Source organism: Paralichthys olivaceus, chromosome 3 (genome assembly GCF_024713975.1).
Source record: "Paralichthys olivaceus isolate ysfri-2021 chromosome 3, ASM2471397v2, whole genome shotgun sequence".
Lineage (NCBI taxonomy): Eukaryota > Metazoa > Chordata > Actinopteri > Pleuronectiformes > Paralichthyidae > Paralichthys > Paralichthys olivaceus.
The window spans coordinates 27,627,696-27,651,074 of record NC_091095.1 but is presented as its reverse complement, the minus strand read 5'-3'; the positions used below and the strand labels follow the sequence as shown (position 1 = coordinate 27,651,074).

At 38.2% G+C, this 23,379-nt stretch overlaps 3 protein-coding genes and 1 long non-coding RNA gene across 6 annotated transcripts; 1 reads left to right on the top strand and 3 right to left on the bottom strand.

The window, feature by feature from the left end:
• Positions 1 to 1,483: 1,483 nt before the first annotated feature.
• LOC138407325 (uncharacterized) lies at positions 1,484 to 5,828 on the bottom strand. Of its 2 annotated transcripts, XM_069522796.1 has the most exons (7): positions 5,604 to 5,828; positions 4,524 to 5,004; positions 3,977 to 4,336; positions 3,622 to 3,675; positions 2,777 to 2,850; positions 2,624 to 2,667; positions 1,484 to 1,989 (listed from the first exon to the last, which is right to left on the bottom strand). In XM_069522796.1, the coding sequence occupies exons 2-4, from the start codon at positions 4,552 to 4,554 to the stop codon at positions 3,653 to 3,655; spliced, it is 414 nt and encodes a 137-aa protein (XP_069378897.1). In that variant the 5' UTR covers positions 4,555 to 5,004; positions 5,604 to 5,828; the 3' UTR covers positions 1,484 to 1,989; positions 2,624 to 2,667; positions 2,777 to 2,850; positions 3,622 to 3,652. The 2 variants fall into 2 exon arrangements, with proteins under 2 accessions (XP_069378897.1, XP_069378898.1); XM_069522797.1 differs by lacking the exon at positions 5,604 to 5,828 and having other exon boundaries at positions 4,524 to 5,592.
• Positions 5,829 to 7,216: 1,388 nt separating this feature from the next.
• Positions 7,217 to 9,547, bottom strand: LOC109642045 (uncharacterized). Its single transcript, XM_069522761.1, has 8 exons — positions 9,534 to 9,547; positions 9,401 to 9,464; positions 9,237 to 9,329; positions 9,043 to 9,157; positions 8,834 to 8,923; positions 8,474 to 8,635; positions 8,224 to 8,385; positions 7,217 to 8,129 (listed from the first exon to the last, which is right to left on the bottom strand). Exons 1-8 carry the CDS (start codon positions 9,545 to 9,547, stop codon positions 7,930 to 7,932), a joined length of 900 nt encoding a protein of 299 aa, XP_069378862.1. The 3' UTR covers positions 7,217 to 7,929.
• On the bottom strand, positions 9,525 to 13,429 carry LOC109642046 (uncharacterized). Of its 2 annotated transcripts, none has more exons than XM_069522667.1 (10): positions 12,628 to 13,429; positions 11,848 to 11,981; positions 11,691 to 11,771; positions 11,482 to 11,557; positions 11,187 to 11,299; positions 10,920 to 11,015; positions 10,601 to 10,830; positions 10,325 to 10,503; positions 10,150 to 10,237; positions 9,525 to 9,971 (listed from the first exon to the last, which is right to left on the bottom strand). In XM_069522667.1, exons 1-10 carry the CDS (start codon positions 12,666 to 12,668, stop codon positions 9,690 to 9,692), a joined length of 1,320 nt encoding a protein of 439 aa, XP_069378768.1. In that variant the 5' UTR covers positions 12,669 to 13,429; the 3' UTR covers positions 9,525 to 9,689. The 2 variants fall into 2 exon arrangements, with proteins under 2 accessions (XP_069378768.1, XP_069378769.1); XM_069522668.1 differs by having other exon boundaries at positions 9,832 to 9,971; positions 10,150 to 10,200.
• A 4,944-nt stretch (positions 13,430 to 18,373) lies between these two features.
• LOC138407324 (uncharacterized) lies at positions 18,374 to 23,079 on the top strand. Its single transcript, XR_011240755.1, has 4 exons — positions 18,374 to 18,481; positions 20,568 to 20,626; positions 20,871 to 20,959; positions 22,544 to 23,079. It is a non-coding gene; the product is annotated as an uncharacterized lncRNA (long non-coding RNA).
• The last annotated feature ends 300 nt before the right edge of the window (positions 23,080 to 23,379 follow it).

The window sequence follows — 23,379 nt, the reverse complement described above, 5'->3', positions numbered from 1 at the left end:
TGCCACAGGCGCTTGGGGTCCATAGTGTCAGAAAAGTGTGCTTAAATTTTCTGTCCATAGGCACGCTTGGCTGTTCTCACGCCCTGGTTCAAGTTGGCCCTAGCAGTTCTACACTTGAAAGCTGCATTTCGTGCTCTCAGGAGCTCACGTACTTCCTTGGTGAACCAGGGTTTGTTGTTGGCCCTCGTGGTGATGTTTTTGATGATCACATCTTCCATGCATTTGGATATGCATCCAGTCACAGATTCAGTGTAATCCGTCAAGTTAACTCCGCCAGTGAAATAAACACGTTGTCTGAATCACAATTTGACAGGCCAAATTGTGAGATGTCTACGTTTTTGTCTTCCCATAGATTTGCATTGGCCTGTGCGCACGTCACGTGACTCTCAGGTTCCCGTCTGCGAAAACGAAAACATGGCCGACATTCCTTGCATTTTCAGTTAAAAATGTCATTTTCTAACATAGTTTGGGCATTAAAATGACTTTTGATAACATTTCTAGCGAGAAATGTGGCCTTTACTTTCACAATCTTCCACCAGTTCATGCTTATGGACTGTATCTTATTAGTTATCGCGGATATTTTTTCGGATCACGCCAGAAAATTGTAGCAGTGTTACGTTTTAATCGTTGCTATGGAGTTGCTACGGACTCTGCGATCCCGGAAACGGCGTAGTCGCGTGTTGTTTGAATCATCGTCCCTACGTTGTGACGTTCAGTGAGCGTGAATGCTATTCCTGTTATCTGATATTACTATTTGATGATAGGTTACACGTCTAACTACATTATTTCTAGCGAGAAAAGTGCCCTTTCACAATCCTCCGCCACTTCATGCTTATGGTCTGTATCTTATTAGTTTACTTACTAACTAATGAGTAATTTTTCATATCACGCCAGAAAATTGTAGAACTGTTACGTTTTAATCGTCGCTATGGAGTTGCTACGGACTCTGCGATCCTGGAAACGGCGTAGTCGCGTGTTGTTTGAATCATCGTCCCTGCGTTGTGACCATAGACTGTAGGTTGTGACGTTCAGTGAGCGTGAATGCTATTCCTGTTACTTGATCACCATTTGATGATAGATCACACAAGCACTTGGACAAACTAAATGGGAATTGAAATGGCCTGTGCCCATGTCATCTCCTATGTGTTTTATTAGTCTATAGGCCTATTGTGCTTCTGACAAATTTGATGATGATGAACATGGATTATTTTGCTTATATTAAATTTTTCTCTTTTTCAATAACTTTTAAGTATTTGTATTTCTGCTATGTACAGTTTTGTTTGTACACACTGTTAATCTTCATGTGCTCTGTAATAGCAATAAGTTAAAAAAAATACTCCCAGCATACTGTTGACATCACAGTTGATAAGCACAATGACAGTGTTCATCAGCTCCCTGATGTTTATTTAAAGTTGTTATTATACAATAAAAATAAAGAGTAAAGAATTAAAAAAATGTGTGAAACATTCTGTACAAATAGGATGATGGTACATGGTAAGTAAAAATAGTACTAAAATATAACTGTATAACTGGGCAAAAACAGATGATGATAGACAAACTGTATGTATAAGGGCTAAAGGGTAAATAAATTATATTATAAAAATAAAATTAAAGGTTTCAGTATTTCACACAATCACACAAGGCTTTGGGGTTTTAAGGTATTTTTAATAAATAATATATACAGAACAACAAAATACAAAGTTAACAACAAGCTTAAATATAGATTATATTATTTATATATATATATATTGCTTATCATTATATATAATATATATATAAACATTATATATATATAATGATAAGCAATATTAAGAACAAAAACACAAAAACAGATGTTCTAGAACAATAGTACCCTATAGTAAACATAACACTCAACTATTTATGTGTGTGTGTGTGTGTTGTGTGTGTTGTGTGTGTGCGTGTTGTGTGTATGCATGTCAGCTTCTGGTGTTTTGTTTTTCCACCCACTGGAAGGGCCACGTCTTCCCACTGCAATTAAACGAGAAGAATTTATTTTGGTACATTAGAAATGAATGTTATTCAAAACTTGACAAGGAAGAAGGGCAATGAGACACAGCAAGCTATATATGCCATACACTTTAAATATGTTAACATGCACACAGTAAGCTGATTAGTATAAATGACCTGATTATTGTAGTAGTCTGATTAAGATCAAATCAAAAATCAAAAATCAAAAATCAAATCCAATTTACTTATATAGCACTGTATCACAACAAACAGTTGTCTCAGGGTGCTGTACAAAAGTCCAAGATCTTAACAAAGACAAAGTCCAACTGAGCAAGCATGAGCAACAGCGGGGAGGAAAAACTCCCAGTTGGAAGAAACCTCGCAGACCCGGTCTCAGTGCATGGCCTCTGCCATGACCGGTTGGGGTGAGTGAAGGGGGAAGGGGGAACAAAGGAAAATAAGGGGGGGCGGGGGGTCACAGTCTCAGGTGAAGATGTCTACATACTCTGGGTTTAAACTTGTCAAAAAACCACGATATATTATTTTATTTATTATATTATTATGATTTATTATATTATTTATTATTTGTACTATTGTAGTAAAAAATTGTTAACTTTAGGGACAATCAAATAAAATTATGAGAAATTCTACATACCACATTGAACAGGGTTCCCACTCCACCAACTCCATTAAGTTCCCCTGAAAAACATTAAAACATGTTTACCATTAAAAGCAGACGTAATCAGATGACTATACAGTTTGTCCATTACAACTGACATTTTTGACCTCCAATTACAACAAAACTAACCTTAAGCGTTTTGCTTTTCAGTACCCTCTTCACTGGGTAATACTTCTCTCCTCCAGTAATTGAATAGTTGCATTCTGAAAGAGCAAAACAAGTGTACAATTACTCTCAATCTGACCTCATATATATGAATTATAGCATTGTTGCACAATCTGATAATCAATTGTCATGGAACATCCTAATACTCCTAGACCTAAGCTATGCATTCGGCACATGCATCATGGAGATCATGGGACCCTACTGGAAATGATAAGAAACTGGGTTTGTCAATCAATGGCTACAATTAATCGATTAATAATCCACTTCCACTCCAACAAAAAACAATTAGTGTGTGGGGTCCCACATGGTTCCTTCCTGGGAACTTTTAACTTGTAGATGATTCCCCATGGCTTTATCATCAGCAGACATAACATGATTATGTTGATGACCTGCAACTTTTCATCTCATCATCTGCTGATTACTTCAAACCCCTAAACTAGTCAGCTGCTCTGATTAAATTAACCACTAGCTGGCAGGAAACCTTATTTAGCTTTATAATAGGGAAAAGGCTGAGATCATGGTTATGGGTTTTAAAGCGCAGACAGTAGGGCTGCACAATACATCCAAAATTTAGTATCATCCCGATATCAACATGCACGATATATGTATCGCAAAATACTGCTTGGACTGAAATAAATGGTATGCCATGTGCCATGCATTCACGCTCTGCTTGTCAATATATTTGGCAAATTAGATGGAGCTCTGCTGCTCTAGATGATAAATGAAAATTATTCAGATCATTCTCCAATATCTGAGGCTTTCTTTCCAATATGAAGTATTGAAATGCAAATATAGGACAGCTAAATAACCTCCAGGTAAATCTTCTGTGTTCTTCGTTTTTCATTTCTTCTTTGCAGGTATGTCTGTTGAGAATAAAATAAACTTTTTTGTAAAGAACTCTGGTACATTCAAACACTCACACACACACATATATATAAATTTACATTACAAGAGCACAAGATGTGTGCACTTGTAATATCATGACAATTTTGGAAAAAAAGTTCACCAACATCAATCACAATTTGCTCATTTTCACTTTAGGAAGATTTCTACAGTTAGTTACTCTGACCTACATATTACTGACTTGTATAACACCTTAGTAATAATACAATAATCATACACATCTCTGGACCTGGATGTGTTAAAAATGTCACCACAGCATACCCTGATTCAACATATCACTGGGAGGCTGCATGTCAGCACTGGTGGAGGGTTTGATGGGACGAGAAGCGGTTGGTTTGATGGTGGGATGCATGTCAGCACTGGTGGAGGGTTTGATGGGACGAGAAGCGGTTGGTTTGATGGTGGGAGGCATGTCAGCACTGGTGGAGGGGTTGTTGGGAGTAGAAGTGGTAGGTTGGATGGTGGGAGGCATGTCAGCACTGGTGGAGGGGTTGTTGGGAGTAGAAGTGGTAGGTTGGATGGTGGGAGGCATGTCAGCACTGGTGGAGGGGTTGTTGGGAGTAGAAGTGGTAGGTTGGATGGTGGGGGTTTGGTGAGTGGAGGGATGTTGGTCACTCCAACCTCAATTGGACAAAAACATAGTAACGTTTTATGGCGCATACTTGCAAATTCATTAAGTGCAATATATTAATAAAATATATCCATACAAATGTATTTTATTGATGCTTTATTAAAAGTAAGGTGTGATATTTATGAGTTTTTGCAATAGACTGAGCTATATATTCAAATGATCACAAAGTAGACTTACCTTGTATAAGCACCTCAAAAAGGGCCTTCATCCGATCAAGACATTTGTCAGCCTGACCAGACAGCTGCCATTTGGGGTGCAGGACATGGGTAAACCAGGTGGCAGGCTTTTTTCCTGGTTTGGCATGTAAAATTATTGCCCTGTGCCCCAAAGTGTGCAACTTTTCAAGCTAAAAAAAGAAACAGTCAATAAAAAAAAGTCAAACAGAAACATCACAAGCCTTACTTTTGTGAACTTCAACTACAGATGTTAAAAACTTACCAAAACAGATGCCTCATCCATAACATGTGAGGTGGTTTTGTTTTTTTGTTGTTTTTCCAGCCAGCCCTCTTTTTTTCCTTAAAAAATCTTTAGCTTTTTTGCCAGCCTTTGCTTTCTGGGCTGGACTGCATTGCAAGACTTGCAGGTCTTGGTGGCCACAGCAATCTTGGCTTTGCAGCCAACGCATGTTGTTAAAGTAGATCCTCTTGGCATTGTAAATCTGGAAGAAAAAGACAAGACATAAACAACCAAACTGACAAAAGAACTCAATTATTTAACTATTGTGTCTTTAAAAGTATAAAAAAATTGTTTCAGTTTATGATCTTCAGTAAAATATAATTTCTCTCTTTCCCTTTATAATCACACAAACACATATACACAATAATTTCTCAGGATACACATACACACTATACTCTGGCATTCCAATCAACACACCCACACCATTTAAGTTGCATACATTTATTCCTGTGTATTTGCTCATAGTTCAAAAATGGCTTAATCTAATGGAAAATATATGGATATAAGCTGAATAAATACAAATTCAAGATTTTATGTTGTAATAGGTTTCAATGGGGAGTGTAGCAATGTGTATTATATACATTATGGAAGCTGAGGCTGAAATCACATATTTACAAAGAAAAATAACTACCTCTGGGTTATCAGAGGAACTCAGGTGACCATAACGTGGCCTCTGCTAGCTACATATCCTGTACATGCAATGCTCAATCTCAGTCACACCAAGTTGAAAGTTAGCAGCCAACATTATTACGGATATTATTCAAAGCTGAAATATTAATATTCATCATGCTCCTCCCATACCTGTCCAGGTGCATCGACTGTTGTGAAGAGTGTCTGGATTCCCGCTATGATGACAATGCCCGCCCCCTTCTCTGGTTCTGATTGGGTGACCCTAAGCCTTACTCTGACCAATCACACGTCTTATTCCTAAACACTGATTATTGACTGTATAGCTCTGGTGCCAATTAGGATTAGTAGCCAATCAGAGGGAGAGTAGTGCAGGCGATGACTTCCTCATGCGACACATGTCCCTCCACCACCACCAGCCCCCCTCCAGCCACCCACCCACTGTTGTACATACTTTTAGGACTGCTAATTAATCAACTTACAACAATATTTATACTTGTGTCCACATATTATGTCCATATACTTACACCAATACTATTTTTGAATACTGAAAATTCTTAATGTTCGCATACTGTATGTATCTTAGTGTTTTAATTTCCTACTTTCACAACTGATGTCATTGACTCTGTATAAATCTGTGGTATATATATCTAAGTAATATACACATATCAGCATTTAAATTTGGACATGTGTAGACCTCATGTGAAACACTTCATATCCCCATTTTCCCTTTAATTTTTAACATTGCGGCTCCCTTCCCCTAGGACACCATGCAGCACGGTCCTCGATTGTCAGTAATACAGTATGCGGAACCTAGCAGGTGCATGATTTTAAGATAAGATGTCACATTATGTCTCTTGAGCTCATGGAAATGACCTTCACCTTCCACCTATTGTCACCTGCATAAGTACTTTGTTGAGGGAAACATAATACAAACATAAATAAGAAAAAAATAACAAACTAAATGAACGTAATCTCTGGATGTGATTGAAGGTTTAGAGTTCAAGGAAGACATGTGGTGTGAAACAGCCTCACATTTGGATGTAGACCAATTCATAAAATATTTGCTTATACTGGAGATCTTTTAAATGAATGTCACAGAAATGATTTGTGATCATTCATTGTAATACCAATTTGGTTAAAGCCGGACTGCTGCTTACCAGCTACTAATTTAACAAACAGATGGGAGAGTGATGGGAGACTCAAATATAGGTGGCAGAATTGATTGTGTGAAGTTGTGCAGGTATGCGTACCTGGGGCTATGATCATTTAAGCAGTGCTGAAACAGTAAATACCTATGTATTGATTTATTTGGAAAGAAACACAGCATAATTTACATCAATGATTTTGACTTTGTTGTATGAAGTTTAAATCAAACATGTATCACTATACTCTGTTCATTTCTTTGCTGTTAGACTGTTTCTCATACAACCTTTATAAGATTACATTGTGAAACAGCTGGGTGGCATAATTTTTGCGTAAACTAGAGGATGGACTGACTAATGGATGAATTTATCATTGAAATGCAAGCTTGATGTTACATCAAACAATGATATGGTCACCACTTGGGCAACCAGAGGTTTGGGTTTTGCTATGACTAAATAACTGAAACCTCAGATCAGGAGACAGTTATTCTGTTATGGTTGTTTCAGTAACTGAGGTACTCTCTACAGAATGTAGTGTACCCTTATATTTCAAATATATTTGATTTGCTTCCACTGCATAGATGTTATGCATCTTAACTTAGCAAATAAGATGGTGTAGAAGTGCAAGGAAAACTCCCAATATGTTATATTAACTTTAATTTATTATGCACAAAAAATTACAGTAAGGTAGTTTGTTGAAATTATATGAACAATGGTAATGCAGAGTACAAAAATAGTGGATCAAAATAAAAAATGAGAATCTGGGGCATATGACATAATTCAGTTAGAGCCTTGGAGGATGCCATTGCTCAATACAATGCTGTTGTGGAGGAAGCCAACAAACTCCCTCCTCCTAACTCCTAGAACTTTAAGATACTCAGACACTTTATAAAGGTTAATACAACTATAAAAACACAGCAGCAGTTCCCCCAGTTTGTGTGCATGGTCCCAAGTGATGGACACAGGAGGTTAGCATCAGGAGTGTGGTGGAGGAGCACAGTGGTACAGCTTCACTTGAGAAGAACTGAAGGACACACACAAACGATAGTGGTAGATTTATGAAGACGGTTCCCTGTGGGTGTTTTTTAATTTTTTTTTAAAAAGACAGGCAGCTAAAAACTTAATATATTAAAGGTAACAGCTACCTACCAACAAGCTAGAGACAAATGGCTTCAACCTGTACATATACTCTGCATATAGAGTCTATTCCTCTTTTATACCCACATGTTAAAATGACAGGCATACAAAGTAAGTATAGGTAAGTAGTTCTTACCTATACAGGACAGGGCATGTCAACATACTGTACTGACATCATCATATCACCAGGTCATTCACACCTTTACCCAGAACTGCAGTCACAGTTCTTCATCAGTGGAGGAGTTACTCTCCAAGTTTTCCTCTTCAGAGGAGGTGTCATCCAGAGAAGTTTGCTGTTCCAGGATATGTCGGTACATTCTACCCGCTGCAGCCTGCTGAGCTTGAACTTCATGCAATCTTCTCTTCAGCACGCAGAGTAGACCCTCACTTCCCGTCTCTGTCAATGCCTCAGTACTGCCTGACAATGTATGATAAAAAAGAAAATGTTTTAATAGTGTGTGTGTGTGTATATATATATATATATATATATATATATATAAAATGTATATTACCGATGGCCTCAGAAAGCTGGGAGGAAAGCTCTCCCACCATAGTCCTCATGTACTCCCAGTGCTGTTTGACCTCACGAACCACAATAACGACTTCCTCTTTAAGTCTGGACAGCAGCATTACCTTGTCAGAAACCTTCTTTTTCTGAACCATATCACCATCACCTGGAATTCACCATATCAAAAGTGTTATCAATTATATCACACTTAAGTGAGCAATTTTGTATTCAGTGGCTTTCAATACAGTACTTACATTCCCATTGCCAGGAATAGTTGTCATTAGCCAAGAGTTTGTTAGGAGGAGGGAGTTTGTCGGCTTCCTCCACAACAGCATTGTATTGAGCAAAGGCATCCTCCAAGGCTTTCTTTTCAACAGCTATCTTTTTCCTAAGTTGATGTCTCCGCTTATTGCCATCTAGAATGTGAAACAACAAAAATATTTAGTGTACCCAGTACAAAATGATCACACCAATAAAATCAAGTCTACTACACAAAACTTTTTTATGGCTCCGTGTCAGCGATAGCTAGTGACTATTAAATAGTAATCAGTAACATTTGTCACAGCATGTTACATAAAGAAATGTGCATTAATGGTGGCATCTTGTTGTCTCACCAGTCTGACGATAAAGCTGAAATTTCCGATGCTTAATGCTCAGATACAGCCCTTCAATGATCTTCTCCAAGTCATTTTGACTGGTTGGTCCTTGTGAAGCGAATAATATTCATATAAATATCAGTTTACAGTCAAACTTTGTGTAGACCTTGTGTAAACAGAGTCAAAGGACATTTTGCAAGAATTACAATATTTTCCTGCCACAGTACCTGCCGTCCACTGCTGAGCATCTGACACCCATTGCTGGACTGTGTCTTCCTGTAGAGACAACTCCGTGGTGATGTTCTCAACATCCTTTGTTGCTTCTGTAATCCTTTGCACAGTCTGTCAAAACTAAATCAAAGTTACAAAATGCTGACACACCCCTTCCACAAAAAAGTATCTTGTGTCTTTCTGTCTTTACCTTGATGTATCTTTTGGCCAATGTCCAGTCGAGGTTTTCTGCTTTCCGCCTTGTTCCAGCCAATTGCTTGGATGGTAAGTATATCTGTGCGAACTTAAGACACATTACATATTAGGCCAGGAAATTACAAAACTAATCATTTATATGCAACTGAAAATACTTACCAGCTTTTGACATGTACTTGGAACATATGGCTGCTCGGGAGAGGAAGCTGTTGACCGGTTCAACCTCCTCCCCAATGGTCATCCCTGCTCCTTCTTGATTACGTCCCCCCCATTGCAACTGCAACACATTTACTTGAAAATTACCATTTGACCAAGAGAAAGGGAAGGCAACAGTGTGCAAATGATAGTTTGCAAATGATAGTGAGATTATTATTAATTATGTCCATCATTACCTCACACATCCATGAATGTGCTTTTGCGTGCATGATGGAGAGAAATGGACCCATGGTCAACAAGTTTTGCAGCTCTGGACAACCCTTTGCAGATATGGCCAGTATTTGCACACCACATCGGAGCAAAAAAATTGCACAGTCTGTGAAGCAAGCTGTTTTTGTAGATACACGTGATATGCAAATATTTCTCCACGGAACATATTCAGTCCCTTAAGCAAAAACCCATGACGACAGACGGCAACCTCAACGCCTTCTTCATTTACTTTGCTTGCAGACTTGTTTGCGGATTCTCGTGCTGCTGACCACTGACCAGTACCACATCGCCCTTTTGCAGGATTCTACAACAAATAAAGGCAAATACACATAAGTAAACAGTATAAATTAAAGATGTAAATATTGCTAATGTAATGTCTGATGGGGTCGTCACTATACAGAGAAAGGGAAACACTTTGTACAGGGTACAAGCATTTATTAATCTATGTGTCATAAAATAAGGAACAATGTAAATGTACTTACGTGTTTTGTCATCCCGTGGATGTAGTCAACAAAGGTAGACACCTCAGAGTCCTTGGCCAGAAATACACCATCAAAAAATCCATCAGGTCTTACACATAAAAAATAAATGAATAAAGATTTACAAATATTTATTTCATGGCACTCTGAATTTTCTATGGACAATAATTCTACATACCCTGGTTGGCTCTTAAAGCGGTACAGTTTACGGTTCCCATCCACTGCGACAGCCAACATGGTGGATGTGCATGCAGGGCACTGAAAATGCTGGACATGAGACAGTCTCTCAACCTCAAATTTGGCATATGTCCACTCCAGAAATGCCTTCTGCATGGTATCCCCACATATCTTTCCACTCTGGTAGCAAAAGACAGAAAAATCCAACATTATATGATAATTTATATATTGGAAACTCATTGCAAGCAGTGGGCAATCAATACCAACTTATACTCACCCGCCCAAAGACTTTAGTGCGATGTGCAAGCATGCTAACAAAAGCTTGCCGTGACATTCCCGGAGCAGTGACCTTGAGATCCTCAAATGTAGTGAACAAATCCACTGCATACAAGGTTTCAAAATTGACTGTGGCTGGCCAGTACCCACTTTCAACCAGAGCAGCAATGTCCACCGAACAAGACTTTCCACCGGAGCAGCTACCATGTGGGAGAGACAGATTGTATCGCCCTGAAATTCCAAGACAAAAAGAATTTACTTCAGTGCACGAGCAATTTAAAATAACATTACTATTTGAAAAATATAGTAAAAACCATTACCATTCATTCCAATCAAAATGATTTGCTTTCCTGTGGAAAAACTTGTTTTCCCAGTCGAACAATCACAGCAGGGAAGCATAATTGGTAACAAACATTCTAAGAAGCAAGAGAAAAATAATTTTATATATTAAATTCCAGTAACATCAACTTTAATCAGTGGAGGTATTCTTTCAGTGTGATAACCTATTTCACCCAGCATATTTTTTGCATTAATGACATTTACTATATTACATAAAATGGCCTATGTGTTTTGTAACTTAGAAGTACCTCTTTCATGGTAGGAGAATTGTCCTCCCTCATCTTCCTTGATGTATGTGGATGGTGGCAGTGGCCTGAAGAACCCCTCTACCATGGATGCTCTATTATGGAGCACCATAGACCTGTGCATGACAAAATCACATGTTGTACAGTAAAGTGGTCTTGGCAAACAATCTTGACACCTTAATACTGCAACCTTTTGTCTGCATTGCTGGCAAAGTCCCTCTTTAGGCTTCTCAGATAATAACACCTGATTAACCATAAAGGCCTTAACAAAGTCCACTTTTCCAAGGTGGACACTTGCCTATCCTTCCAATGTGAAGACAGAGGTTCTGCAGTAGGACATCCCAAAAGGTTTTGCACTTCCTGGATGAGGGAGTCTTGACAGGGGAAAATTAAGGAGTGGAGGTTAGGAAAAGAACACATGTAAAGCAAGGGTAACTCTAGCTAAAGTGTATGACTACATGACAAATGAGGAAATACACAATAACCATATGGGGGGATGAAACCAACCTAAGTTTTGGATTGTCCCAGTCTTTCTCACTTGTCCACTAGTAGATGGAGCACATGATGAGTCTATGCTTCCAGAGGTATCTGCCAAAGTAGAATATTAATTTTATATCTTGCTTGGTGAGAAATAGTATGGATTGAAAAGAAAAAAACAACTAACCAGTGGTCGAACCCTGCTTCCGTTTCTCTCCTTTTTGAGAGAGGTTGCCCTTCCTGGTCCTCATCAAACCAAACAAACTGTTCGGTCCCAGTTGTTGACGTTGCTGCAACTCCTGTAGCTTCAATTGGATTATCCTTGATTAAAGAATTGACACAGATCATACCAACTGTAACATAACATTTTCATACAATATACAAACATCTTGTTACAAAACATCATTGTCATATTGCATACTACTGATTCAACCAAATTGTTAATCTATATTATTCATACATGTAAGTTAAATCATAAACCATCCTTAATTTTAGAAAACGAAATCAAGCTTCACTACACACTCCAAAAATAGGGAAGCTCTCATAACCTAGAATGTATGTGTATAGTGAAGACCCTACATAGGCCCCTCGCAAACCCCTCCCCCCCGCAGACCCCTTCCCCCCCGCAGGGCCTACACAGTACCTTGTAAAGCTATTCGTGGTTTCTGTTAACTTTTCTTGTACCATTGCATTATTTGTTTATATTGTAGCGCCCCTCAATGATGAGCTAGGCGTCCAGTCGCTTAGCTCATCATTGGGGGACGCTACAATGTACCAACCATTTATTCACAACCCAAGTAACAAAGGCTATCGTGGGCCGTAGCCTGCGCCAAAACAATAAAACATCAGCAAATGAATAGCATTCAATTCGCTGTATTGACGGAATCTCCACGTTTGCGCTCTCTCGGTATTCGTACTGTAAACCCAGACATAACAATATAAAAAAATCCCAGAAGAAACTTCTTACCTGACACTCTTCCAAAAGTGCATCCGCAAGGAATAAGGCATCGTCGTCTTCCAAGTGGTCCATGCTCATCACGTTGCTTTGTGTTAAATGGACAGGTCAGTCCAGGTGCGGCGGCATTTATTAGGCGTCAAATCCGCCCACGCATGCGCAATCTGACTGTGGTTACGTAATTTCCGGGATCGCAGAGTCCGTAGCAACTCCATAGCGACGATTAAAACGTAACAGTTCTACAATTTTCTGGCGTGAACTGAAAAATTACTCATTAGTTAGTAAGTAAACTAATAAGATACAGACCATAAGCATGAAGTGGCGGAGGATTGTGAAAGGGCACTTTTCTCGCTAGAAATAATGTAATTAGACGTGTAACCTATCACCAAATAGTAATATCAGATAACAGGAATAGCATTCACGCTCACTGAACGTCACAACGCAGGGACGATGATTCAAACAACACGCGACTACGCCGTTTCCGGGATCGCAGAGTCCGTAAGAACTCCATAGCGACGATTAAAACGTAACACTTCTACAATTTTCTGGCGTGATCCGAAAAAATATCCGCGATAACTAATAAGATACAGTCCATAAGCATGAACTGGTGGAAGATTGTGAAAGTAAAGGCCACATTTCTCGCTAGAAATGTTATCAAAAGTCATTTTAATGCCCAAACTATGTTAGAAAATGACATTTTTAACTGAAAATGCAAGGAATGTCGGCCATGTTTTCGTTTTCGCAGACGGAAACCTGAGAGTCACGTGACGTGCGCACAGGCCAATGCAAATCTATGGGAAGACAAAAACGTAGACATCTCACAATTTGACAGGCCAAGTTGTGAGATGTCTACGTTTTTCCAAGTGGACCAACGTAGCTATTACACGTTTTCAGATGAGACTGGGTTGTGTGATCAGTGGTCAATGACCTCCATCTGGTGGACGAAAAAAACCATTGCACCCACCTGATCAAGTCACAATCCCCATGATTCCCACACTCACAAAGCATTAAAAAGCCGTGATTTTGAGCGCAAATCCAATGGAAATGCAGTCAGTGGAAGCCAAAGACTATTCTTAGCCGAAGTCAAGTGTTTTAGTGCTTCATCTTGGACAGGGCCGAGTGGCTGAATGTTTTTTTCCCAATGAAGCAGCAGCATAAGCACAACACATATTTCTAATATATTATTATTATCATTATATAGTATTATTGTTACATACTGTTGTTAACAATCACAATAGCATCATGTCATCAGTATACTCACCATAAGTAGTAGTAGTAGTAGTAGTAGTAGTAGTAGTAGAACAAGTATTTCATTTTATTGTTGTATTTCATTCTATTGTGTTTTGTAATGTATTTTGGGGGGAAGTCTTGCTCACACGTGTTCCTATTTATCGTGGTTAAAACAAAACGTCTGAGAATCTCAGTGTATTTACCATTTTTTGGTTAATTAGTGGATAAAATATATTTGTAAAGTTTAATTCTCATTGTTTGAGACTGGGATGTGTATTTTAAGGAGAAAATTTTTTTTTAAAGTTGTAAAAAATTCATAAGTAATTGAAATTTCTGAGTATGTTTTAAAATATATTTTTTTAATTTTAGGGAAATCCTTATTGGGATAGTAGTTTGTTTATGATTCCAACTTTTTTTTAGGATTGGTGGTTGATATAAGGGAAATGAATGGAGAAAAATTCATTATTTAATCAACTCCCATGATCCTTTGGGAGTAGTGGAGCCAATCAGAGGAAAACGTTATTTTTATCAAGTTTAAAACTTGTTGTTGTATGTAAAATATTGTTTATAATCTAGTTTGAGTTGTAAAATAGAATTAGGAATAAAATGTAAAATATCTCCTTATAAATTAATTCGTATGTTTAAAAAAAAAATCATGAAAGTGATTTGGTTTGGAATCCTCCTTTTCATATTTTTTTATACCATTCATATAATAAGGGTAGCAGAGTCAGGGAGAGAAGCCTGTCCGGGCTAAGCCCTCCCCCGCCTGTTCGGGCTGTGAACTCTGCCTCCCCCTACTCCCTCACTTTCATGAGGGAAGAGAGGTGAGGAAAGTGATTTTGTTTAAAAAAATGTTTAACTTTTTTAGGAATTGTTTCAATTGATTTAAATCAAATTGGATAAATAATATTAATAGTAATAGTAATAGCAATAATAATGATAATGATTATGATAATGATATAAAAAATTATAATGTATGGGTACATGTATATACACATACAACTATATATGTTCATATATACACACACACACACACACACACACACATATATAAAATAATATGTTTATTTATTCCACTTTGTTTCATAACTATTTTTGTTTTATTTGTTTAAAGGGGAGAATCTGCTCCAGGTTTGTTCTGGCCACAGTCATGAACAGAACCTGTTGGTTCCATTCTTTGGCTTACGGCCTTGAACATTAGTCCTGTTTTTGTCATCGTTTTCATCCCCTTTTTAATTTTTTTTATATATTATATATATATTAGAAATATGTGTTGTGCTTCTGCTGCTGCTTCATTAGAAAAAAAAACATTCAGCCACTCGGCCCTGTCCAAGATGAAACACTAAAACACTCGACTTCGGCTAAAAATAGTCTTTGGCTTCCACTGACTGCATTTCCATTGGATTTGCACTCAAAATCACTGCTTTTTAATGCTTTGTGAGTGTAGGAATCATGGGGATTGTGACTTGATCAGGTGGGTGCAATGGTTTTTTTCGTCCACCAGATGGAGGTCAATGACCACTGAGCACAACAGTTTTTTCAAGCTTCAACATCTTGAATCAACTTTATCAGTGTTCAAGTCAAGTCAACTTGTCACTTATCAATAATGCCATATGTGCAGGACATACAGAGAATTGAAATAGTGTTTCCCTCTTATCCCCGGTGCAAACAACATTCAACATGAAATATCAAATATCAAAAATACAAGTCATTCAAAGATAGAAACAGGCAGTGGCAAATCTAGATGATATCAATAGAAATATGGCAATGTGAACAGAATTACAATATAAATATAAACTACAAACATGCTCCTAACACTATTCTGGAGGAACGATTTGGACCTCCACACTTTTTCACTCCTGACCATCATTATCATTTTCATTTATTGTTCACTTCATTTGTTGTTGTTGTTGCTGCTGCTGTTGCTGCTTTTTGGTGTGATGTTTTAAATCCATGTTTTATTTTGCTACACAGGACAACGGCTTGAATACATCGATTTTATTGCATTAAAATACAATATATAATACAATAAAATGAGTGTATATGTGTGGCATAGTGTATATGTGTGGCATACACATATTTTCCTCATTTCATCAAATCAACTCGTCACGCTATAATGTGATCCGTATAATGTTATAAAATTTTCCCTTTTTCCAAATTAACAACTGAGACGATCCCTCATGCGATTAGTTTATCATTAATACCACGGCCATTTTGTACGCTTCTTCAACTCTTCTTTAGCCATCTTTCACACGTTACTGCAGTAATTTACTCTTGTCCTCTGCTTGAAGACAATTCCTCATCTCACCATATCAACCAGAAACATGTCACGCTATAATGTGATCCGTATAACATTATTTAAAATGTATAAAACAACCCACTTGAGAACAAACACAGTTAAGATCTGTTGTTATATAGATAGTATGCTTGAGTGTTGTTATATTTGCAGATGCTATGAATGTGACACTCAGCCCACATTTATAGGTTGGTGTGTGCATAATATGAAGTGGAAAATATGTTCATGAAAGAAAAAAAAAACATATTATTATTCATGTCAAGATATGATATAAATAAGAATAAATAGTTTAAAGGCTGCATAAATAAGTTTAAAATTAGTGATCCATTTTATGTAAGTCAATTCATCAAAGTTAATTAGAAATGTTCATACAACAATAATTTAATGTCTATTTAAGATTAAAAGTATGCTGACAGAAATTTCATGCCTGCACCTTTAAGGGACTAGTGACACTCAACGCAGCGCCTGCGTGATGCTGCAGCAGAGACCTGAGGGAGAGAGCAGAGGAGAATACGGAGAAAACGAGCGGCGATTAATAAGCAGAAAAAGAGTGAAAAAAGTTGATTTTGCAGTTGAAAAATATAACTTACCTGGTCGGGAACTGACGGGGATTTTATGAGAACTAAGTCACACCGGTTTTGGTGAGTTTTGTGTTTATTTTCTTGCAATTTTGCTGCGTTGTACCTTTTTAGCGGAAAGCTAATGCTAAAAACGTAGCTATTCACAAGGAAATGCTCCGTCATAACCTGTTTATCAGTTATTTTTTTGGGTTTATGAAGACTGTAAATGTTACAAAAGTGTGTGTAAGCTGTATAAATGAAAGGTATGCGCTGTAGTTTGTGTGGGAGACGGAGCCGTGAGTTGAAAGAGACCGCTCCGCTGCCATTTTGAGACGAAAAAACACCGTAGCAGTAACGTTACAACTCAGAAACTGTGAAACATTTAATTGTGTGATTTGAGGATTTAAAAAGAGATTATTTGTGTTTATGACCTGTTACACAGGTCAGGTTTTTTGCTCGGTTTGAAGCTGGGTCGGAGCAAGGACTGTGCAAACACAGACGGGATTCAAGATGGCGAGCCAGACCCAGACCTTCACCTTCAACTCATCTACTCCTTCGCGCCAGTGAGGAAATCTTCGGCGTATGGTGACTCAGTGGTAGGAGTATCAGGAACTAGTTTGAACTGAACTGATTGATTTGTTATTTTTTTCAGACTAAATTGAACTGAGGAGAAAAAAGACTGGTCTAACTTAACTTAGATTAGCTACGAAAGGAAAAAGTGAAATACTCTTTTCAATTATACTTGCCTTAGTATTAGGAACCTGCAGGGTATTTGTTTTGTTTTGTGTACTGTATTTTATATGTGTGTTTTGCATTCAGTAAATTGCCGGCCTTTTGTACTTAGAGCAACGGTCTCTGGTGTGATTAGTCTTGCTTCCCACTCCTTAGAACCTAGAACTGGTCCAGTGGCGCAGTAAGTGGTGTGATACCGGTGCTACAAATTCAATTAAATTTTATTTGTATAGCACCAAATGATAATATACATTATCTCAAGGAGCTTTACATAGAAGGTCAAGACATTAAAATATTGTTTAATATAGAGAAACCTAACAGTTCCCACAATGAGCAAGCACTTTGGTGACTGTGAAGAGTAAAAACTCCCTCACTTACAGGGAGAAACCTCTAGCAGAACCAGGTTCAATGTGGACGGTCATCTGCCTCTACTGGTTGGGGTGAGCAGAGAAAAATGGGGAGAGAAGAGAAACAGTGGGGAGGGGGAGGCGAGAGACCGGAACACTTGAGCAACATCAGGTAGCAGCTCTGACTAGTTAAAATGTAAACGATAACAGTGTAAAGAAGTTATTGATTATTAATGATAGCAGCAACAATTAATATAATAATTAATTAAGTATTGTTGTTAATAATAATAATGATAATAATAATAGTTGTTCTCCTTCAGTTCTGGAGTCAGAGATACCTGCAATGAGAGAGAAACAGAGAGAGGGACATGGGAGAAAAAAGACACGTCAATAACGTAGTTATTGACATTTATTAAAATAAATAAATGAGTGTGTGTGTGTGTGTGGGGGGGGGGGGGGCGGGGCGGTTCAGGACTCACCTGATCCAGCCAGGCTTTATCAAAAAGGAATGTTTTAAGTTTAACCTTAAATGCACAGAAGGTGTCTGCCTGGTAGCTGAATGCTCTACCTCATGTTCTACTCTTACAGACTCTTGAAACCACAAGAGAGACTGTGTTTTGGGAACGAAAACACCTACTGTAGATGCTTGAGAGAGAGTCTGAGCCAGGGACAGTAAATATGGTTGAGGTTCCATCAATAAGGTGAGTAATAAAAAATGTGATACCTTACTGTGATGTAAACTGTGTTCTGAGAATGTTTTGTAAATCTGTGGGGATTTATGTAGGTAACATTAATTTGACAACCTTTACCATTTCTATTGGGGAGCCAATTTCACGGCTATGCTCAGTATCAAATTCTAAATCCACATTCAAAAATTGGGGAGTAAAAACATATGAAAAGATGAGGAGGGCAGTTGATTTTCATGTGATTTTTACTATGTTGTAGACTGGTTTGTTTTAAATGTCCCCATGCAAAATGGAATGTGCATAACTTGTAGGTACTACAGTACCAGTATAGTGCCTGGAAAAGATAATATTGGATACATGCATGATGCCTCGAGCTGCAACTGACAAGTAACACAGAAAGTGAGGGTAAACAAATGCACGTAAGAGGCATTGTCATCATCCACAGGGTCTTCTCCTGTGTCTTTTCACTCTGTAATGTGTATACTGATGACTGCCGCAGCTGGCATGACAACAGATTACTTTTCAAACTTGCTGATGACTCTGTGACAGTCAGTCTCCTCCATGCGGATGAGAACAGCCATGGTCCCATTGTGGATTGTGAATCTGTATTGCTGTGACTGCATTTTTACTACTAAATGTGACAAAAACCAAGGACATGAGTTTTAGGCATCAGCCCTCAAACTCTGAGAACTATCATCAAGGGGCAGGTGATAGACTTTGTAAAGAACTACAAGTACCTTGGGATGAACATTAACTATGATCTCTCTGATGACTATGTCCCTGATGATGGCTGTTTGTATTACGGATAGCATGTGGCTGATCCCTTATTCAGTAGAACATGTAGTAACATGTCCATGTTCCATGCTGTTTATTTAAAAATAATTTACTTGTCTTCTTGTACAATGCTCAATGATATAGATATCCATTCCAGATTTCTGCAACATACCTTGGAATTGTATCCATAATTAATTATGAAAATAAATCCAGTTTATGATTTGTGATATATGACAATTTGATTCTGACTGATCATAATTCAAGGTCAGCTTTAATTTGCCTCAATTCAAGATACCTTAAATGAAGTTTAAAGTTAGAATGTCATTGTGGAAATCCTAAACTAGAATTGTGATTAATGAAGCATTGTGTTAGTTCATGCAGGACACGGAGTCATGTGCTCAGCTATACCGATAGGTTTATGGGTGCTTGTCAGTCACCCACCAATCACAGCCCATTCTCTCACCAAAGCGGTCCCTTTAAATACAACCTCATCCTCACTGATCCCTGCTAAGCTATAACACTTTTAGCACTGTAATGGAAATTTTACATTTGTGTGTGTATAAATGCATAAACAGACATGTATGTGGAGGACTGACCAAATGGTTGACCAAATTGTTCATCTAAAAGGGCAACTTTAAGGTTTACGGTGATGGCTTAAGAAACTTGAGTTTTATGGCCTTGAGAAACCACAACTTTATGGTATCTCGTATCTCTGATTGGGATCAAACAACTGGGATCTCACAGGGGGGGGGAGTCATCCACAGAACATGTAAACAAAAGGACAGGATGTCTCCTCCACTGAGTGAAAATACAGAAGGGTAATATATACCTTTGCATGCTTAGTGGGAGGGGGCTGTGAGTTATAAGAACACAGATTCTCCTATGTTCTTTGCTTATTTGTGCATGTCATTCAGGTGATGTGTACCAATGAGTCCATCTGCAGATGCTGAATTAAACTTAAAGAAAGAAGTGTTTGACTTTGTGCTTGTTTCACAGAAACTGCCACCACAGCACCGAGTCCAAACACGGTTGTGGTAAATCATCTTAAACAAAGGTACCTTGCCTGCTACGCCCACTGGGGGCTCTGCATATGTTCCCTGTTTTATCTCAGCACGCTGCTTGGCTAACCAGGGAACATCCAAAGAATGGAGCCTTCAGCACCAATCATAACTGTGTCCCCATTTGCAACAAATGGGTAAATCATGACAAAGAGTTCCTGACTGAACTCGGAATAAAATGAATTTCTGAAACTATAATAGTTCAACTGAATTGTAGATATCTAATGTTATTTTAATTCTACCATTACCTGTCTTGACATGTACTGTAGATGCTTGAGAGAGTGTCTGAGCCAGGGACAGTAGACATCACTGAGGTTCCATCAATAAGGTGAGTATTGAAACACATGATATTTTACAATATACTGTGATGTAGATTCTCAGAAAGTTACAGAAATTTGTGGGGAAAAATTGTTTGCAGATGCTATGAATGTCGTGTTAATTTCTGACACTCAGTTCAAATTTATAGAGTTGGCTTGTTTTGTCAAGAAATCATCCATGTAAATTAAAAGAACAGGGAACAAATTATTTATCATGTATTGCTATATTTATTTCTTTACCATTTTCACTTTCAGTGTGGCCAGAGGCATTATGTTTTCAGCTTGTCCATCCATCTGTCTGTCCCATTCATGTGAAAGCGATATCTCATGAACAACTACATTATGTTAGTCAAAGGTCGAAAGGTCAAGCTCACTTGACTTTGCATTGTTTTGACTACAAAGGAAATATCATTACATGTGGCACAAACATTCACTTGGACTCAATGATGACTTGAATAGAATTCAGTTGTCAAAGATCAAATGGCAAGGTCACTAGGACCTCACAAAGCACACTTCTTGCCTTGTAAATGCGATATATCCGAAATGCCTTGAGGGAATTCTTTCACATTTGGCACCAACATTCGCATGACATTGGATTTAATTTTGGTGGCCAAATGTCACAGTGTTCTCACAAAGTATTTTAATATTTTTCCTGAAAATGATATCTAAAGATCAGCTCATGGGAATCTCGTCAAACTTGGTAAAAACAGTAACTTCAACTCAAAGATGAACGATTTTATTCCCTTCGAAGTTAAAGGTCAGAGTAACCTCAAGTCACTGTAAATGTGATATGTTAGGACTGTCAGTAGGGAATTTCATTATATCTGGTAACTTGGAGTCACTGCTTGAGTGAATTTCTTATCAATGTTACATGAGTTGTCTCTTGGATTTTAGCCCTCTACCTGGTCAGGGGCCTAAACAGGGGCCAAAAAGACACGACTCAGAAACTTGTAGGCATTTTACATCTAGGAAAAGTGCCACCAATTGTCCAGCAGGCATGCCTCACAAGGTGCTTCCAACTTGGGTAGTGTGACTGGGTTTGCAGCCTCTTGGTTCTGGAGCTTTTGGGAAAATTAGGATCCCTTTCGGGGCCTTCCCAAGGGCCTAGGAGCCCCATATTTGACCCACTGGTCACGAGAGGCTCTTTGAGCCTGCATTACCCATTTTCACCAAAACCGCAGAGGGGCCCAGGTGACCTTTGTGACCTTTGGTATCAATTAAGCCAATTTTTGAAGTTCCATTTTGACAGCAGTACCTCAAAGTAATGGTTAATATTTACCAGTGTGTTAGGTGAATGTGTATATGTGCTCAGGAAACTATTTGTAATACGGTCTGTTCGTGTAGCGTGAAGTAATATTGATAATTACATGACGACGATTAAGTTAACATAAGGCACATTAATCTCCTGCAATGCTAACTGTGCGCCGCCTGTGGAATAGTAGTACACCGTGGCTGTGGAAAAACTATGTGACTAGTGTTGTTGCAAGCAGGCTATTTTAAATTTATTTTTTCAGAAATATTTGCGTTACTGAGTGAGTGTACTGTTCTAAATTGTGAGTTGCAATATATTATCAGTATATTAGAAGTAAGCCGAGTTAAAGAATATTTTGTGAAATGCTGTATTTGTTTATCTTACATGCTTATGTTTACTTTATTACTGGTATCCAAAGTTGTTTGATGAATGCAAGTGCTAGGTGACAGATAAGACATGTTAAATGTCTGTCTGGATGTACATTGTCTATAGTAATATTTCAGTATAGTCTATTGACGTATGTAATATTTCAGTTCGGTAGATATTCAGCAGTAATTGTACACATTGTGGCATTTGTATTTACAGTAGGTGGTTACCCTGATAATGAGTCATAATACACATGATCTGAGAAAGGTTTGTGTCTATTTATCGTTCACTCAAATACTCCCTTTTTCAGGTATTTTACACTATAAAAACAACTTCCGGCTACGGCGACCCGAATGTAGTTGTGCTTCCTGGGTCCCCGGGGGAACCTCTACTGAAAACTTGGGGCCCCTGGGTGGTTTTGGGCTCGAACTGAGGTAGGAGGTAGGTGGAAAAAATTAGATCTCTTGACCTGCAACACCCAGAGCTTTAATAACACATATGGAGCCTTCTGGGGTGAGAGGAGATCCAGTGTGCAAAATGTCAGAGCTCTAGCTGGTCAGGGGTCCAAACTGCGAATCTTTGATATCATCTAGATTTGCCACTGCCTGTTTATATCTTTGAATGACTTCTATTTTTGATATTTTATATTTCAAGTTGAATGCTGTTTGCACCGGGGATAAGAGGGAAACACTATTTCAATTCTCTATATGTCCTGCACATATGTCATTATTGATCATAAAGTTGACTTGACTTGAACACTGATAAAGTTGATTCAAGATGTTGAATCTTGGAAAAACTGTTGTGATCCGTGTTCAATGACCTCCATCTAGTGGACGGAAAAAACCATTGCAGCCACCTAATCAAGTCACAATCCCCATTATTCCTACACTCACAAACCATTAAAAATCAGTGATTTTGAGTGCAAATCCAATGGAAATGCAGTCAGTGGAAACCAAAGACTATTGTTAGCAGAAGTCAAGTGTTTTAGTGTTTCATCTTGGACACTGCCTTTGTTATTTGTCTGTAGCCATGTCCAAACTATTCCATAAAGGGCTGAGTGGCTGAATGTTTTCTTGCCAATTCAAGATTCAACAATTTTTACTGTCCAATACACACGAGAACACACGTTCCCCTGTGAATTGAAAT